General features: G+C 40.4%; 1 protein-coding gene across 2 annotated transcripts in view; it reads left to right on the forward strand.

Moving 5' to 3' along the window:
- KIRREL3 (kirre like nephrin family adhesion molecule 3) overlaps positions 1-14,714 on the forward strand; it is a 1,115,257-nt gene that overhangs the window by 1,063,637 nt on the left and 36,906 nt on the right. For both annotated transcript variants that reach the window (XM_089537770.1, XM_089537771.1), the window contains one exon: positions 4,471-4,580. In XM_089537770.1, the coding sequence (XP_089393896.1) occupies positions 4,471-4,580 (110 nt within the window). The remainder of the gene's footprint in view (positions 1-4,470; positions 4,581-14,714) is intronic.

Consider the following 14,714-nt stretch of genomic DNA (forward strand, 5'->3'; position numbering starts at 1 on the left):
ATTCCACAAATATCTGAATAATTTCAACCAGAAAGAAGAAACCCTTAAAGTGATCAAAATTTGGCTACTAGTCCTGAAGAATAGCAAAATGAGGACTCAGCAAATGCAAATGGGTCAGGGTCAGGGTCAGGGTCTTGATAAGGATCAATGGCACCATTGCTCTCATATCTGCAAAGGCATAAATCACCAATTAGCAGACACTTATACTCTTTTGCATTAGCCTTCCAGCCTGAGGTCTGCCATCAGCACAGAACAAGACACATGCAAATCACTCCTGCATTCCCAGGTTCACACAACTTTTTCCAGGCAAGCTTTCTCTGAAGATGCCAGCCACAGATGCTGGTGAAACGTCAGGAAGAAACTCTTCTAGAACATGGCCACATAGCCCGAAAACCCCACAAAAAACTATGGATGCTGGCCATGAAAGCCTTCGACCTCACATTAAAAAACCACAATTATTTATACTGAAGAGGACACCTCTCTAGGAATCTCTGTGTCCTCCGGTGCAACTCTGTGGTCAACATTTCAAGAAGTTAATCATAGAATCATGCTGGAGGACCTTCTAATGCCTAGAGAAGTATTCTACGTTCTTTAGCACAATTCTACAGTCAACTTCCAGCAGAATTGTGCTGAAGGACCTTGAGATTCCTAGAGAGAACATATTAATCAAAACCGCAAATAATCAAAACTGCAAACATCGAACCCTAACCCTAACCAAAATCAAAATCGAAATCAAATAATCAAAACTGCAAAAAATAAAAAATATATTTTAAAATTGGATTAATAAAGACTGTCAGGTTTCTACCAGAAAGAAATATGAAAGATAATATAAGAATAATATTAGATATAATTGAATATTACGAAACTCACAATGAGAAAAATCTGGGAATGATTCTATTAGATGCAGAAAAAGCATTCGATAGGGTTAATTGGAATTTTATGTTTAAAGTAATGGAGAAAATAGAATTAGGAGATAACTTTATAAATTGAATTCGAAAAATTTACTCTGACCAATCGGCACAAATTATAACCAATGGAGAAAGGACTAAGCCATTCTAAATTAAAAGGGGAGCAAGACAGGGGTGTCTCCTATCACCATTATTATTTATAATGATATTAGAAGTCTTATTAGTGGGGGGGAAAGCCAAGAATTAATTCATGGACCAATTATCTACGGTCAAAGATATACACGTCGAGCTTTTGCTGATGATGTTGTAATTTTTTTAGAAGGCCACTTAAAGAAAATAGAATTATTAAAACAGAATTAAGAGGAATTTTGGGTATTTAGCAGGTTTTCAAACAAAAAGAAAACAGCTATACAGTAATATCAAAAATATGTCAATTTAAGAACAAGTGGAATTAGAAAGAATAGCTGAATTTAAAATAGAAAAAAGGAAAAATATTTAGGAATAATAATTACGAATACAAATTCAGATTTATTCAAAAATAATTATGGAAAAACATGGAACCAAATAAAAATCCAATTAAGAATTAGAGAAGTTAAGTGGCTTTATGATAAAAAGAAAGGTCAAATATTTAGGATTAACAATTACTGATAAAAATATGGACCTCTTTCATAATAACTATGAAAAAACATGGGGGGAAATTAAGAAAGACTTAGATAAATGGAGGAATCTGCGACTCTCTATAATGGGAAGAATCTCGGTTGTACAAATGAATATCCTCCCTAGAATGTTATATTTATTCCAAACTATCCCAGTGCTGCACATCTTTAAACCTTTAGATTCATGGCAAAAAGAAATCCTTAGTTTTGTTTGGGAAAAGAAAAAAGCTAGAATTAAAGCAAAAATAATATGGGACGATAAAAGACGTGGATGATTGGGGTTAAACTTTATTATATGGCTGCAACATTGACGTGGATAGCTGATTGGATAACTTTAGAGGAAGACAAATTGTTAACATTAGAAGGGGACAATCTGAGATTCAGCCTACATGGATACCTGTTTTATGGCAAAGATAAAATACACAAAGAAAGTAAGAACCATATTATAAGAAGGGCCATTCTGAAAGTATGGGGAAAAGTAAAATCAAGAATTAGTCAACAAATTCTAATACTGTGCTCACCGCATGAGGCCTTTTTCAGTAAAGAAAGTATCCCAAAGGTCAAATGGCTAAGATACATTGAGATTTTAAAAGATGAAAAAGGAACTAAAGAAATAAAATCTCAAGAGGAACTGAAAGCATCTGACATCAATTGTCACTGGTATCTGTATAGGCAATTAAGAGAACAATGGAAAATGGATGAAAAATTGACTGGTATTAATAAGACAAAAACCAGATGGGAAGAAATAATTGATAAAGGGGGGGGAAAAGATGATTACTAGAATCTACAAAATGTTGTTAGAATGGGAGACAGAGGAAGAAGTAATCAGAGAGAGCATGGTTAGATGGGCTCAGAATGTGGGACACAGTATAGACTACGAAAAATGGGGAAAAACATGGAAAAGAATAAAATACACAGCTAACCAAGAGTTAAAAGAGAACACTTATATAAAATGATATACAGGTGGCATTTGTCCCCACAAAAAATCGCATTGATGTGTAAAAAAATAACAATAATCCAATATGTTGGAAGTGTAAGAAAGACATTGGCACGTAGTTTCATATGTGGTGGACATGTAAAATTGCCAAACAATACTGGATTCAAATTTATAAGATAATAACAATTGAATTAAAAATCCCAATAACATTTTTACCAGAAACCTTTCTGTTAGGTATGATAAATGATGAATTGGATAAAGAATTTGGGAAATTGTTATTTTATCTTTTCACATGTGCAAGAATAACATACGCAAGGCGTTGGAAATTGGAAGAAGCCCCTTCAATGGAACAGTGGACGATAAAAGTACTTGAGGTTGCAGAAATGGATTAATTGACATGCTGGATAAAAAACAAAACAGAAGAAGATGTGGGGAAAGAATGGGAAATTTTTTATAGTTTTATAAGAGAAAAATGGAAGAATGTAATATGGATGTAATTCTGTAAATGGGAATAGTAAGATTGATTTTAAAATCAGGATATAAGTGACGCTGAATAAGAATAATGAGTATCACTTAGTAGAAGGAAGATCAAAATTACTTAACAATTGGAATGCTAAAGGCTAAAATTGAAAGGTATTATTAAAATGACGGATAGTAAAGTAGAATGTTATGATTTGAAGGAATTACCTTATATGATGTGAAGTGAACATAAGAAGGAGAATTTATGATTAACTAAAAGAAAGGAAAGGAAACAAAACCTTTTGCAAGGCTGCAAGGAGCAGGAAGTAACATATATGTTAAATGTTTTTTATAGTTTTGTAGGAGGAACATGTATTGTATTGTGTTGTATTTGTTGGAGTGTCTTAGGTGGGTTGGAGGAGGAGAGGGAAAGTGGGAAGATATGTCGAATTGTTGTATAGGGTATTGTGTATTGTGTGTGGTCTATGTTTGTAAAAAGTTATAAAATAATAATAAAATAAAATAAAAGAATTAAGAAAATGGAATACATTAGGACTATCCCTATTAGGAAAAATTTCCTCAATTAAAATGATGATTCTCCCAAAATTTATATTTTTATTTCAAAATCTCCCAATTATTATAAATGAACTCCTATTTAAAGACTGGAATAAAAAATTATCAAAATTTGTCTGGGTGGGAAGAAAGCCAAGAATGAAATGGAAATATTTACAAGATAATAAGGAATGAGGAGGTCTTGGGTTACCAAATACATAATTTAATTACAAAAACATTAAAGATAGAATACCCAATGTTATCTGAATTCTATTTATTAAATTTATCTATTAAATATAATCAATTTAACAAATAATGATATTGAAAACAAATATTGGAAATTATTATTATATCTAATAACTGCAGCAAGACTATTATACACACAAAAATGGAAAGAAACAAGTATACCGACCATAGAAGATTGGCTGACAAAGTATTTGAATTAGTAGAAATGGACATATTAACTAACCACTTGCAAGAGAACTCTAATAAAATTGTAAAGGATAATTGGAAACTAATTTTACCATTGTGGGAAAATACATGGGGTAAGGGAGCAAGCTCCTTTCCACAGACACTTTTTGCAGCTCCTTTTTGCACTGCGGAAAGGCCAGATCAGGGCTGCAGCATCTAGTTGTCATGGCCCCAATCCGGTGAGGAAAGGAGCAGCTGTAGGCCTCTCCAAAGGGACAGTGTGTTGAGCCCCTGAGCTTGGTGCTGGTGCTGAGGTTGAAACATAACAGTAGAAAAAGTCCAAGGATTTTTTAATGTGTGGAATTTGCATAATCAGAATGCAAATTAATAATATGCCTAATTATAATAATTTGCATAGTATGCAAATTGGATATCCAGGTATGAGGGACTGGAGTATGGCAGTCGATTAGTGCTATTTCCATCCCCTGCCTGTAATTTTATATAATTGTTTCTGTGGGGTCAACTTTTCTTTTGCTCTTTTGCTCAGATCTGAAAGGTGTGGTTTCAGCCAAGAATGATATCCGCGTTGAGATTGTGCATAAAGAGTCCGCCTCAAGCAGAGAAACTGAGGAACACCCAACGATCAAGCAGTTGATGGTGAGGATGTATTTTTCTCTTCTCTTAATCTATTGCTCTGCCTAACCTTTCATGGTAATGAACAGGGTTGCATAGGGTTCAGTGAGCTGAAGCCCACTGAAAGCAAAGTCTCCTCTTCCCAAATGTCACACTTCACTCAGATCTGTTAAAATTGGGCAGAAGAAAGGAAGGAGGGACCCTCTCAGAGTGGAACTTTGCTAATGAAGAAGGTTTGTTACTGATGCTCAGCAAGTCCCCCGAAAGCTCTGATGAAAAGAAAGGTTTCCCAGCCCTCAATAGGGAAATTAACGTGACTGCAAATGGGCACAAAGAAAGCTGAGCAATATATTATTATTATTATTATTATTATTATCATCATCATCATCATCATCATCTAATTAGGCCCTAATCACTAAGCCACACTGAAAAGGCCTCCATGTAACACATACTGGCAAGATAGATGTGCATCACTCAGACACATGCACACACACGCATGCACACACATACCCTCATCCTTTCAGAGGAAAAGGTCATTAGCCTCATTACTGTCAAACATTCAGAGCTTCCCAAATGGCATTTGAGTGACCTCCAGGACAGTCACAGTCACCTTAGACTCTTTGTCAGAGAGACAGCCCAGGAAGTCTTGATACCTGAGGCTAAAAATCTAAAAGGCAATCCCCTTGGTGGTTTTTAAAAAATCATAATCCCTTAAAGGAACTGATGATTTACATGTCCCTCAGGCTTCCCCATGATATCTCTCAGGAGGGCCACTTTGCCCAGCCTGTTTCTAGAGCTTCATCTCTTGATAGTACATTGTAAGCAAGGATCAGTCCTTCTGGTTCAGCTGATGGAGTACACCAACAGTGTGATTCCACGCACTCAAAACAAACAGTTTATTCTGCCAGAGTTGCTGTAGAAACAAAGTGCTGATATCAAACCCCAATGCACAACACACACTCCAGTTGCTTCCACTGATTTTGTAAATCCTGCCAAGGAGTAGCTTCTAGACTGGGGTTGGTAACTGCATTTCTAGCTGGTTTTTGGCCAGCAGCTCAATGGCTCACTCTCCACTCTGCTCTGCATTCACCTTCTCATTAGATGCAAGTAGGCTAGGTTAGATGTTCCCAATCCTATCTCCATAAGTAAGTGAGAACAAGCAATTTTAGGCTGTATCAATAGATCAAGGGAAGTAATAGTGCCACTTTATTCTGCTCGTCAGGCCTCACCTGGAATACTTTGTCCAGTTCTGGGCACCACAATTCAAAAAGGACATTGAGAAACTGGAGCGTGTCCAAAGGAGGACAAATAAAATGGTGAAGGGTCTGGAAACCATGAAGCCCTATGAGGAGAGACTTAGGGAGCTGGAGATCTTTAGCCTGGAGAAGGGAAGGTTAAGGGGTGAAAGGATAGCCCTGTTTAAATACTTGAAGGGATGCCTTATTGAGGAGGGAGCAAGCTTGTTTTCTGCTGCTCCAGAGAATAGGACCCAATGGAGCAATGGATGCAGGCTACGGGAAAAGAGATTCTGCCTCAACATTAGGAGGAACTTCCTGACAGTAAGGGCTGTTCGACAGAGGAACACACTCATTCCTCAGAGATTGTGGTGGAGTCTCCTTCTTTGGAGGTCTTCAAGCAGAGACTGGAGGGCTATCTGTCGGGATGCTTTGATAAAGAGTTCCTGCATGGCAGAATGGGGTTGGACTGGATGGCCCTTGTGGTCTCTTCCAACTCTATGATTCTATGAATCCCTTCCTTTCACCTTGATCAGGGAGCAGCCCATTTAGCTAATAGTCCTGTCTTAATTTCCCTGTCCCTGCACAGGGAGCAGAAGGAGAGCTGTGTCTGGGATGAGGTCCTTGACTGGGTATGTTTTCAGGCTTGGGGTAGTGGGTTTGTGTCTCTCCCTGAGGACAGGGGCTGAGGGAGTGGGGCTTCAGCTGAGTCACTGCGGGTGGAGCTAGCAGCCTAGTTCTATATAACTGCTGCTGGATACGTCGATAGTTGTGGAAGACAACTGGAGTTTAGCAACACAGTCAAGGCAAACAGGGGAGTTACATATTGTTTAGCAGGGAAGTTTGAGGGGAAGCAACAGAGTTCTTCCCCTCCCCTTCTTTTTAATTGACTGACCAAATTATTCAAGATGGAGTGATGGAGTTTTTGCAGTCGCCAGCAGAAGCTGTGCTATGTTTGTTTCCTTGCTGGAGGACAAAGCTACACATGCAGCAAGTTCAGGTTGGTAGCCCTGTTGGAAGACCAGGTTCAGCAATTGGAGGCCTGTGTTTCTAATCTTCAGATCAGAACAATGGATGTAAGCTCCAGGAAAAGAGATTCCACCTCAACATTCGGAGGAACTTCCTGAGAGTAAGGGCTATTCGACAGTGGAACAAACTCCTTCCTCGGAGATTATAGTGGGGTCTCCTTCCTTGGAGGTCTTTAAGCAGAGGCTGGATGGCCATCTGTCAATGGGGATGCTTTGATTCTGTGTTCCTGCATGGCAGAATGGGGTTGGACTGGATCAGGGCCCTTGGGGTCTCTTCCAACTCTAGGATTCTATGATTCTATAATTCAGATTATTAGGGACCATGAGGTTTTCTTGGATGGAGCTGTTAGGACCATCTTGAATACTAAACACATGGAAAACTTCACTTAGGAGGAAGTCATTTCCTAAACATAGGATGCTTGTAGGAATATTACACACAAAAATAGAAGGCCCAATAACCTAACAGAGAGTTTGGAGTTATAGAATTGATTCCAAGCTCTCTCCCTTAGTAAGGAAGAAATGGAACAGCTGCAAGAGAAAGAGTGTCAGCCTGCAGAGAATATCCAGATGACCCAAGAAGAATCTGCACATCAAGTATCCTAAGAGGAGATGAGTTATGGTTGGAGAGTCCTTGCTCAGAGAAACAGAAGCAACAATCTACAAGCCTGACAAGATGAATTGTGAGGTGTGCTGTCTCCCTGGAGCCAAATCCATGATGTAACAAAGAGGCTGACAAGAATGGTCAAGCCCTCTGACTCTTACACCTTCCTTTTGGTTCATGTGGGAACCAATTGCACTATGAGGCATAGCCTTCAGTACATCACAAACGATCATGAGGATATGAGTAGGAAGCTGAAGGATCTTGGTGCACTTGTTGTAATTTTGTCTCTGCTCCCTGTTGAAAAGCATGGCCCAAGAAGGAAGAGAAGAATAGCAGAGGTGAACTGGCTCCACAAATGGTGCCACTGAGAATGATTTGGCTTCTTGGACCACGGTTTGCTTTTTTCACAAAGATGGTCTTTTGACTAGGGATGGGGTGCAAAAATGTATTTGCTAAGAGGCTCACAAATCTGATCAGGAGAGCTTTAAACTGAGTTCTGGTGTGGAGACAGTATTTGAAGGAAAAAAATTCAGAAATTGCTGGGCAGAAAGGACCAAGTGTTAGAGAAGGAGTAGGGCAAGTAGTACTAGAAAACAATGGGGGGGGGGGGGGGAGAAAAACTCACATGGAGCTTAAATCTATCTACACTAATGCACAGAACATGGGAAATAAACAAGATGAACTGGAACTCTTAATATAACCTAATAAATACAGCTTAATATGGCACAATAAATACAGTAGGTATCACTGAAACCTAGTGGGATGAGTCTCATGACTGGAATGTAGTAACCGGGGGGGGGGGGTATAACCTATTTCAGAGAAATAGATCAAACAAGAAAGGAGGGGGCAGCTTTATATCTTAAGGATGTTAATACTTGTGAAGAGATCAATGACTTAAATCCATGAAGCCAGGTTAAAAGCATCTGAATAAGAATTAAGGGGGAGAGAAACAAAGGAAATGCTATAGTGGGTTTGTCCTATAGACCTCCAAGCCAGACTGAGGATATGGATTTTTGTTTTATTTTATTTATATACCGCTATTCCAAAGATCATAGCGGTGAACAGCAAGTAAGCTAATTAGCAAGTAAGCTAATTTGCCCCAAACAGTCTGGGTACTCATTTTAGCGACCTCGGAAGGATGCAAGCCTGAGTCGAGCTTGGGCCCTTTTGCTGGTCTTGAACTCACAACCTTGTGGTTTCGAGTGAATGGCTGCAGTACAGGCATTTAACCACTGCGCCACCAGGAAGGGATGCCTTCCTAATGGAAATAAGCACACATTCAAAAAGTAGAGAGTTAGAAGTGATGGCAGATTTTAACTATCCTGATATATGTTGGCAGTCAACTTCAGCCAATAACATCAGGTCCAACCTGTCTTGCAGACAATTTCATTGTCCAGAAGGCAGAAGAGGCAACAAGGAGATCAGTTATTTTAGATCTGATCCTAACCAACAGGAATGACCTTGTTAATGAGGTGCAAGTGGTGGGATCCTTATCTGGGAGTGACCATGCTTCTTATAATTTGTCATACAGTGGTAAGGGAAGCCCAGTATAGCCAGACACACATTCTAGACTTTGAGAAAACTGATTTCTGCAAACTTAGAGAATTACTAGCTGTAATTCTATGGACAAAAATGCTGAAGAGAAGGGAGTTCAGGATGGATGGGAGTTTCTCAATATTGAAATACTAATACTAAAGGCACAGTTTCAAACAGTCCCAATGAGGAGAAAAATGGGCTGTGTCTAAAGAAACCAGAATGATTAACTAAAGAACTTTCAACTGAACTAAGTGTTAAGAAAAAAAATTACAAGAAATCGAAAAATGAGGAAAACATGGAAGAGGGCTTCAAATATATAGCCAGTATATGTAGCGGGAAAATATAAGTCTCCAGGACCAGATGAACTACATCCAAGGGTATTAAAAGAGCTGGCAAATGTAGTATCAGAGCCATTGGCAATAATCTTTGAGAACTCCTGGAGAAGAGGAGAAGTCCCAGCAGACTGGAGGAGGGCAAACGTTGTCCCCATCTTCAAAAAGGGGGAAAAAGAGGATCCCAACAATTATCGTCCAGTTAGTCTGACATCTATACCAGGAAAGATTGTGGAGCAGATCATTAAAAAGAGAGTCTGTGAACATCTAGAAGGCAATGCCATAATCACAAAAAGTCAACATGGGTTTCAGAGAAAGAAGTCATGCCAGACAAATCTGAACTCTTTCTTTGATAAAATTACCAGCTTGGTAGATGAAGGGAATGCTGTGGATATAGTATATCTTGATTTCAGTAAGGCCTTTGACAAGGTTCCCATGATATTCTTGCAAACAAGCTTGTAAAATGTGGGCTAGACAAAGGAACTGTTACATGGATCTGTAATTGGTTGACCGGCCGAACCCAAAGGGTGCTCAACAATGGCTCCTTTTCATCCTGGAGAGAAGTGACCAGTGGGGTCCCACAGGGCTCTGTCCTGGGCCCAGTGCTATTCAACATCTTTATCAATGACCTGGATGACAGAATTGGGAGCATACTTATCAAATTTGCAGATGACACCAAATTAGGGGGAATAGCTAATACCCCAGAGGACAGGATCAAGATTCAAAATGACCTGAATAGACTAGAAAACTAGGCCAAAGCTAACAAAATGAATTTCAACAGGGAGAAATGTAAGGTTTTGCACTTAGGGCGGAAAAATTAAATGCACAGATATAGGATGGGGGACACGTGGCTGAATGAAACTATGTGTGAAAGGGATCTGGGAGTCCAAGTAGACCACAAGTTGAACATGAGTCAACAGTGCGATGCGGAAGCTAAAAAGGCCAATGCAATTTTAGGCTGCATCAATAAAAGTATAGTGTCTAGATCAAGAGAAGTAATAGTGCCACTGTATTCTGCTTTGGTCAGGCCCCACCTGGAATATTGTCTTTAGTTTTAGGCACCACAATTCAAAAAGGGCGTTGAGAAACTGGAGCATGTCCAGAGGAGGGCGATCAAAATGGTGAAGGGTCTGAAAACCATGCCCTATGAGGAGCAGCTTGGGGAGTTGGGAATATTTAGGTTGAGGGAACATGATAGTATGTTCAAATATTTGAAGGGATGTTCTATCAGAGAGGGAACAGGCTTGCTTTCCATGGCTCCAGAGACTAGGAGCAATGGATTGAAACGACAAGAAAGGAGATTCCACCTAAATCTCAGGAGGAACTTCCTGGCAGTTAGAGCTGCTGGACAGCAGAATGAGCTGCCTCACAGTGAGGTGGAGTCTCTTCTTTGGCTGTTTTTAAACAGAGGTTGGATGGCCATCTGTTTGGGGTGCTTTGCTTGGTGTTCGTGCATGACCGAGAGTTGGACATGATAATAATGATTTATAATAATAAAGATTTATTTATAGCCCGCCCAATCACGAAGAATCCGGGCGGGTTACAACAATAAAATACATCAATTACAATAAAGTTAAAAATCAAACCCTAGACCTACCGCCCCCCATACCCAATACTAAAACAGAATTAAACAATAATAGTATAAAAAACATTAAAAACATTAAAAGCATTTTTAAAAAGGCAGAAACATAGGCGGGGAAGAATAGACAAATGAGGGGACAATATCTCTGTATCTGGGGAGGGTAACTAAGTTGGAAAGGCCTGCCGGAAGAGATCCGTCTTGAGTGCTTTCAGAGTAGAAATGTGACGGATCTCCTCTGGCAGGTCGTTCCATAGTTTAGGAGCAGTAGTAGAGAAGGCCCTCTGGGAAACTGATGTTAACCTAGATTTTTTTGGCTGTAGTAGATTTCTTCCAGAGGACCTTAGTGTGCGGGGCGGACAATAGGGGAGAAGGCGTTCCCTCAAGTACTCTGGGCCCAAGCCATGTAGGGCTTTAAAGGTAATCACCAACACCTTGTACTTTTAGGCAGCCAGTGCAGGGACTTCAAGATCAGTGTTATATGGTCATTCCTAGACATTCCCGTGATCGATCTGGCTGCCATATTTTGTACCAACTGAAGTTTCCAAACTTGGCACAAGGGTAGCCCCAAGTAGAGCGCATTACAGAAGTCCAATCGAGAGGTTACCAGTGCATGTACTACTGTTTCCAGGTCCCTCGGCTCCAGGAAGGGCACAGTTGGCGTATTAGACAAAGCTGATAGCAGGCGCTCTTGACTATCGCATCCACCTGAGCTGTCAGTTGGAGCGACGAGTCAAGGAACACCCCCAAGCTGTGAACAGAATCCTTCAGGGAAAGTGTGACCCCATCCAGAACTGGCTGACACAACTCCATTCCTGGATTCTGGGTTCCTATAGCGAGTACCTCCGTCTTACCTGGATTCAGCTTGAGTCGGTTTTTCCTCATCCAGTCCATTACCGCCCCAAGACAGGCATTCAGAGGAGAGATGCCATCCTTAGTCACTGCTTCAGTCAGAGACATAGAGAAATATATTTGGGTGTCATCAGCGTACTGATAACACCCCACCCCATGTCTCCGGATGATCTCACCCAGCGGCTTCATGTAAATGTTAAACAGCATTGGGGACAGAATCGCACCTTGAGAGATGCCCGATCTGAGCTCCCTCTTGGCCAAACAACTGTCTCCAAGCAACACCATCCGGAACCTGCCCAAGAGGTAGGACCGGAACCACTGCAATGCAGTGCCTCCAATACCCAACTCTCTCAGGCGTTCCAGAAGGATACCGTGGTCAATGGTATCGAATGCCACTGAGATGTCCAAGAGCACCAACAGGGTCACACTTCCTCTGTCGATGCCCAGACGGAGATCATCGACTAAGGTGACCATGGCAGTCTCAACTCCATATCCCATCCTGAATCCGGTTATGATTATCCCTGTGATTGTGATTCTATGATTCCATCCAAGAAAATATGTTTTCTCTGTATGTATGTGTGTTTAAATGACAGACTGCGAGCAACTACATAATGCTTAACAACATCATCAGGGGCTGTCCCTAGGTCCCAGAGCCCTCAGGGTTTAGGACAATCCTGAACTGACAACCATAGTTGTAGTTCAAAAACATCCAGAAAGCATAGTTGCCTACTCCTGCTGTAGATAGTCATAGAAGCTTGTGTTGATGGTGATGAGGGAAGAAGTGTTCATAAAGATGGGTTAAGAGCTGTGCCTCTGAGAGTTTTCCTGAACTATTCTGTTGCTAATACACGAGGCTGTAAAGAATATCTTTACCAGCTCCTTGTCGCTGCTGTGTTCTGCATCCAAATGTTAGTATGGCTTTTTACGTGCCAGTGTCATGTTAGTAATGACTAATACAAGCAAAACAAATGGAAAGGACACTGAACTGTAAAAAATAAACCCATCCAGCCACGAAAAGGAGAAAACAGAAGCAAAGTGGGGAGGCAGATGGGTTTTTGGTATTTTTAAGTGTTCTACACACACCACTATCACTGTTTCAGGTTCTCTGCTGCCTTTTGTGAATGTCCGTTCATTTTAACAGGAAAGATGCTCTATGAACGATCAATGACATTCCCATTTTGAGAGAGACACTTTGCAGTGTGGGCAGAATCAATTTTAGATGGTACATATGTACCAAACAGAGCCCTTGAAATCAGTTTCAAAGGATGGTGAGTGGCACAAGTTTCAAGTTGCTTTTTATTCCACTGGTGTTGTTCTGGATTCCGAAATGCCATTTTGTTTTGTTTTTTTCAAAAGGTCTCCAAAAGATATAGAGCAAAGGATAGAGAGCAAGATAGATGTTTCAGAGGCGTTTATGGTCTGATTTTGCTCTGCACTCAAAGAGAAAATGACAAACAGAGCACCTAGTGTTGATCATGGCTAGCTTAGAGTTATTAAGTGGGGCAACAAAGGACCCCCATGGCACTGCATAAATAACCTTCCAAATTGAAGTCTAATTCATGCTGCAGCCGGGTCCTATTGGAAGGATTTTGCTGCCAAAGCTGCCAGGCAAATCCAGCCCGGCTGCAGCCTGGGTCCCCAGGGCACTTTGACCACCATTTTTTGAACTCAGAAAGCTCCTGGGTTCGAAATGAGTCTCCCGAAGCACGCCTAGGATCCAGGCTGCAGCTGGACTGGACTCACCTGGTGGCTTTGGTGGCAAAAACCTTGAGAATTAGACTTCAATTGAGAAGAGGTAAACCAGGTTTTTAAGTGGTGTGATAAGGTCCTAAATCATGATAACCTTTGTTACTATTGTTATTTGACACTGAAGTGACTTGGGCTATAGCGATACTATGAATGAGAGACCTCCAAGAGCCCTAGTCATCAATCGTCCTGCTCAGTTCTTGCAAAACTGTGGTTTCCTTGATTGAGACTAGACTGTAATGCAGTCTTCCTCTTTTCTCACTGCCTTCTACTTTACCAAGCATTATTGTCTTTTCCAGTGTGTGACATAGTATGATATGTCCACACTACAGTGGACCATTGGTATCCACTGTGGTTTGCTTCCAGGACCCCCCTCCCCCCATGGATACCAGAATCTATGGATGCTCAAGTTCCATTATCTACAATGGCGTAGTAAAATGGTGTCCCTTATATATAAAAAATGGCAAAATCAAGGTTTGCTTTTTGGATAGTTTTTTAATTTCATTTTTTATTGCATGCCGACTCTGTAGATACACAGGACCTTCTGTATAACAGTCTAAGCTTAGTCATCTTGCTTCTAGTGGGAATTAATTTCTGATTTGTTCTTTTTAGTAGTCCATAGTATCCACAGACCCCTCCTCCATTTGAAATGTGTTGATCTTCCTAACAGTTTTCATCACTATCTTTTACACTAATACAAAATAATCATCATTGTTATTTTTATTTTTTTATTTAAGCCATTTGTCTACTCCTTCTCAATCTACCCAGACCCCCAAGGTGATGTATATTTTAGGTATGCTTGATTTCCCTAGGTCTAATCTAAGCAGAACCTAGTGTGGATCCAGCATTCAAATATTTGCAACAGAGAATACCGTACTCCACTCTTATAGTGCTGCTATTCCACTTTTACTGTTGTGACTTCTTCCTGTGGCATTGTGAGATTTGCAGTTTAGGGAAAGGCATTTTGAATTCCCAGTCAGAAAGCTCTTAGGCCTCATTGAACTACAAACCCCAAAATGCCACAGGATGCAGCCAGAGCAGTAAAAGTGGAAGAGCAGTACTGTAAGAGTGTAGTGCAATATTCACACATATTCCATAGAGAGCCCTCAAAGTTTTCCATCTTATGTTATATTGAGACACCTGAATAAATGGGTGAAGATACACTGCTTTCTTTCATTCTTGTTACATCTCACTGTTTGGCACAACTTGAAAAAGTTCCTTTTGGGGATTGCAATTCCTAGGATTCCCT

This window comes from Sceloporus occidentalis, unplaced genomic scaffold (genome assembly GCF_023333645.1).
Source record: "Sceloporus occidentalis isolate IW3139 unplaced genomic scaffold, rSceOcc1.0.p SCAF_9, whole genome shotgun sequence".
NCBI classification, from domain to species: domain Eukaryota; kingdom Metazoa; phylum Chordata; class Lepidosauria; order Squamata; family Phrynosomatidae; genus Sceloporus; species Sceloporus occidentalis.